A 5,431-nucleotide genomic window follows, 5' to 3' on the forward strand; every position below is an offset into this window, starting at 1 on the left:
TTATTGAACGGATGTAAATGAACGACTCAAATATAAATATAAGTTTGGACAAATATCCATCAATGAATCAAATTAGAAGATTAAAGACTCAAAATTTGTAGCTAAATATATAGTTTAAGTTTGATGTTTCATTTGACAACACAAATGATTGGGAAAGAAATAAAAGAAAAGTAAAATGGACCATCAAATTAAAGATATTTTATTTTAAAATTGGAAGAAAGAAAATGACAGCTTTGCCCTTACTTTGTTACCAAACAAAAAAATAAAATAAAATAAACTATTAACCATCACCCACCTTTTTAATTCAATAAAATAATATCTATAATTCTTTTAATTGCTATAAATTTGGAGGTAGTAAACAAAAAGAAATCAAATAATTTAAGAAAAAAATATTGGGGAGAAAAAAGGTAAACTTGGCCTATGCCCTCTCAGGCTCCCTCATATAGCTCTTTTAATCTCTTTCTTTTTTCTTTTTCTTTTAGGAATTTACGATTTTACCCTTCCATTCAAGCATATTTACATCTCTATCCAACAAAGTTACAAAATTCCAACTGCTATGAACCTCTCAGCCAAATCTCAAACTTTTTCCCCTACAATCACCTTGATGCTACAAGGCAGCTGACCTTCTGAGCTCCGACAACCCAAGTCAGCGTCAGATTCGAGCTTAACCACCATGGACTCGAAGGTGTTGGCAGTTGGAAGACGAGCTTTGAGCTCTTTCAAGCTCGGAACGAGAAAATTCTCGGTCCATTCTTCGACATTTGTGTTCCCAACCCATACTCCACTTGTGATCTTCTCAACAGCATTCTCCTGTAATTCAAGTGAGATCTTTTCTCCAACAATGGATGAAAACTTCTTTTTGATGGAGCTTGTGATGCTGTGCTTGATTGGAGAGAAGTCCACTGGTTTGAAGACAATTGCGTCGTCGACTTTATTGAGCATCTCTCGTGATGCTGATGCAGTCGTGAATGATAACTGTCGAGTGTTGAGCCCATGATCGGTTTCGTGATCAGTAGTTACGTCACTGGAATTCAATGATCCATCTGTCTTCTCGTCCTCTGCATCGGCAGATTCGTTCAGATCAAATGCTATGGTTGAACCAGTTTCTAATCTGGGTTTCAAACACTGTTCTTCACCGTGTGCCCATTCAGCTCGACGTTTAAGTGTCTGCTCGCTAACGGATAATTTCAATTGCCAAGTTCTTCTTGCTAAACTAGCAAACTTCTCTTCCTCGAGCAGATTTCCGTTTGACAAGTGTTTCATATCATCTGGTATCCAGGTTGCTGTAAGGATGAAGATGATATTACCAAGACTGATTTCACGGCCGTGAGAATCGGTGAACCGACCTCTCTCCATAGCCCTTCTTATGCTTCCACGGACCAATAGATCGGATTCATCGAAATCATCAAGCACAATGACAGAAAATCGGTTCCTTCTAACGGCCTCTGATAATCTATCCAACACAGTTCTACCACGAATACTGATCTCTGATTCTCCATCATTGCGTTTCGAGCCAAGACAAACAGTTACAGGACTGGATCCAGATACCAACTCTGCAAGAGCAGTTGCCATCTTCTTCTTTCCAACTCGGTCGGGACCCAAGAACAAGAGCCACATGTCTCCTTTCGGAACCGTACCTCGTCGTTTTCCATTTCCCAATTTGAACTGAGTCACACTTGTAGCCAAAGCAGATGCTGCTTCTTGCTGCCACCATACCTTCTCTAGTATACCTTTCGAGAGCCTCTTGTACGAGTCGATATCCGATGTCTCGATTAATTTACTACTCCGCAGTTCACAGATTTTGTTCTCCGGTTCAGAAGATATGCAACCCAGAAAATCCTTCACGCGCTCTTTATGTGTTTCCTCAGCCAAGACCTCATCATCATTCTTTCGTCCAAGAGCCAACTCTGTCCTCACAGGGCTACCTGGTCGTAAAACCGATACAATCTTTTCAGATGGTTTGCTGGCCAGAAGTGGATTTGTTTTCAGTTGCAGGGTTTCGCCAAATCCTTTATTGAGTTGTAACTTAGGTTGGGAAGGTTGATGCCCAAGCAAGTTTGGACTATACAAACCCGTTAAAGGAAGAGAAACAGGTGCACTTCTCTCCAAACCGAACTTGTTCAGATTGTGGAAATTAGGATGAAGACGCAAGCATGTATCCTGCCATTTCTTCTGTAGTTCTCGAGTATTTTGCTTTCGCATCAGTTCTTTATCCAAATTCTGAAAGAGGAAAGATTGCTCATAAAATAAATGCAAATTGCCAATAATGATTACAATAAAAAAGAAGAAAAAAAAAAAAAAAAAGGCGAAACGCAAATGAGTAAACCAAGAATCGCAGTAGAACTCACATCGGTTGTTTCATGTATCTTTGCATCTTCATCTTGGGCCTTGGCATTCTGCAGCCATGGAGGGAGAGCGGATGCTTTAGCTCCTTCCGGTTTAGTTACAGAAGATGGTTTGTCCAACTCATTGACCACAAATTTTTCCAATTCCCGTTCATAGTTTTGCATACATTGGGAGCAAAAACTTGATTTCCGAGAAGAATCCAGGTTCTCGTGCATCAGTGGCCGCATCGGTATGGTGGAAATAGTCGGAAATCCCTTGATCGAGGATAACGATTCAACTGGGCTATTAAGGATCCCAGTGGTACCAAGCCTAATAAACAGGATATAGGTTAATTTTGAAGAATTCAATCAAAAACCAACAAACAGAATGAATCTGAGAACTTAAGTTGTTCTAAAGTCAAAATGAATCTGAGAAATGAAAAGGTATCATTCTTCTTAGATTAAAAATCAAATATCTTTTACTACCCAAATTCGAGTCATATCGGTCAACTCCTAACCACCTAATCAAATCAGATGCAAACTACTATCACAGCTAAATAATTCAAACCTAATCGAATAAGCTGTTCATAAATAAACAGATTGAAATCAATCGAAGACTACGAAACATACCTCGGAAACAATCCGGGAAGAGGCGCTCGGGCAGCAATAGGCACAGCCTGCAAGTCCCAATCATTCTCCATGGAAGCATGATAGACTTGACATCTTAAATATGTCTCACAAGTTGCAGTACCAATCAACCAAAGGCGACTACCACCACCATTGCCATACTTGGCAAGAAGCTTCCCCATCTCCATCACCGCAGCACGCCCACCTTCGGAAACAACCTGTTGTTGCACCGTGCCCGACCCCGAACCACCACCGGTTGCAGGGGGCTGATGAACCAGCCATTTCAAATCACCCATATCAAGAATAATTCCTCCACTACCATTCAAATTCTCCATTCTACTTTCCACCAAATCTCCCAATTCCTTAAGCCTACCACCAATCTGCAACCTATCAGAAGAACAAATCTCCTTCTCAAAATGAATCACTTGAACATTACCCAGTGTCCCATCCCCCAATTCTCTATTCTCAATCCTCCTCAACAATTCCTTCACCACAGCCTCCGGTTCCGACTCCCCAACGAGCACCGGATTCCTCTTTTTCGATCGAAGCAATATATCAAACACCTTCCGGACTTCCTCCCCCCTCTGCTGCACGGGTGGGGCGACGCTCCCCTGCTGCTGCAACCGTGGATTCAAGTACAAATTTCTCGGCGGTCCAACTGGGGAAGGTCGAAACCCCAATCCCCCAATCGGCGAAGAACTCGCCGGGGCTGGCGAATTCATGGATTGTTCAATGGTAGCCTTAACAGCAGGACTAGAAAAACTAGCCTCTCTCATAACACGGCTCACACTTGGGTCATCAAGAATCGAGATAATCAACTGTTCAAGCTCAACTTTGACGGCTAAGAGTGGCTGCTGCTGTTGCTCCGGGCAACCACGGCGTTGGTGAGCTTGGGCGCGCTTAAGGGCAGCCATAAGCGCGTTGGAAATGGGCGGCTCAGCTCCGGGACTCGCGTTTTGAGCCGTCGGAAGCCGCTCCAGAGCAACGCTAAAACAGAGTTCGAGAGCTCGACACTGAAGGGGATGAGAAGAATTTGGATGCGATTTGATACAAGCCTGCCGGAGAAACCCAGTCGGCGAAGAAAGAAGCGTTGCCGCCACATGAAGCGGCGTCGTCTGTCCATGATTCCGGCGACCAGCTTCAGCTATGGAATGATTCAGCACACTCGCCGCCTCCGGCGTAAGAGTCTGCTGAATCGTACTCAACCCAGCTCTCATTTATAGAGAAAAAAAAAGAAGAAAAAAGCAAAACCCAATTCCTAAATTTCTTCAAGAACCAAAGGAATGAAAGAAATCGAGGATTGCAGATGAAAACCCAGATGAAGAAGGTCAATGAGAAGATGAAATCCCCATAATCCAGAAGAGAAAAGAAAGAAAAAAAAAACCAAAATTCTAGCTTAGCTTAAAAGATCTACAAAATTATGAAGCGCAATCCATCCATGTGTAACCATTCAGAATCATAACAAGTGTAAGAAGAAGAAGAAAGTCAGAATTGAACAGAGAGAAGAAAAGAAGAAAAAAGAAGAAAGAAGAGATCCCCTGATTCACAATCACAAGAAGGAACATCTATCTGTTTTTTTCTCATAAATTTCTCTCTCTAAAACTTTTTGAAGTGCATCCATCTGGAGGAATAACCCAAAATATCATAGACAAAATATGCCGAGTAATAATTGGAAATAGTAAAAGAAATTAAGGAACAGAAATGTGAATGAGAAGAAGAAGGAGAAGGAGAAGGAGAAGGGGAAGGAAAAAGGGGTGTAATGAATCTCATTTTTCGAAATATGAATTTAATTTTAGGAATTGAATTAAAAAAGAATAGATTTTTTTAAGGAAAAAAAAAAAAAAAAGAAGAGAGAATTTCTGGAAAATGAAGGAATTGAAAGTACTATATAATCAGTTGCAAGGATTTCTGGAAAATGCTTTTTGGGCAGAGTAAAAGAGCTCTTCTTTTGGTGTGATTAAAAAAAGGAAAAAAGAGAAATAAAAAAAAAAAAAAACAATAAAATATTCTTGAATGTAAAGGAAGAAGCTTTTTTTTTTTTTTAAAACCAGTTTTGTCTCAATATATTAGAGATAATGGAGAGAGAAAGAGAAGGGGGTCAGATACTGCCTTTTTTAGAGAGAGAAATTGGATTTGACTGTCTTCTTAATTATTTTTATTAGGGAGAAGTTTAATTTGAGAACATTAATCTCACGCGCGTTTTGGGGTTAGAATGAGGAGTGATATGTAGACGCGCTTAAAACAAAACTAAAGAAAAGTATTGAATTTGAATGAATATTAGTGTACCAAAAATCAGCTTTTCACACGCAATCGCTGCAAAGGCAATGCACGGGTTTCGCCTTTTCATACTTTTCCACTCTCTTTTTTAACTTCCTCTTTTCTCTCTCTTAATCATACTATTATCTCTCTCTCTCTCTCTATCTTTTCCTTCTCTCCCTCTCTTCTTATTATATTCTTTTTAAACCCATTCCCACTCTTAC

The 5,431-nt window shown here is 40.4% G+C and overlaps 1 protein-coding gene across 1 annotated transcript; it reads right to left on the reverse strand.

The window, feature by feature from the left end:
- Nucleotides 1-268: 268 nt before the first annotated feature.
- LOC103492996 (protein SUPPRESSOR OF MAX2 1) lies at nt 269-4,963 on the reverse strand. The gene is made up of 3 exons (XM_008453608.3): nt 2,955-4,963; nt 2,349-2,655; nt 269-2,220 (listed from the first exon to the last, which is right to left on the reverse strand). Exons 1-3 carry the CDS (start codon nt 4,166-4,168, stop codon nt 577-579), a joined length of 3,165 nt encoding a protein of 1,054 aa, XP_008451830.2. The 5' UTR covers nt 4,169-4,963; the 3' UTR covers nt 269-576.
- Nucleotides 4,964-5,431: the final 468 nt, after the last annotated feature.

This window comes from Cucumis melo, chromosome 5, assembly GCF_025177605.1.
Source record: "Cucumis melo cultivar AY chromosome 5, USDA_Cmelo_AY_1.0, whole genome shotgun sequence".
Lineage (NCBI taxonomy): Eukaryota > Viridiplantae > Streptophyta > Magnoliopsida > Cucurbitales > Cucurbitaceae > Cucumis > Cucumis melo.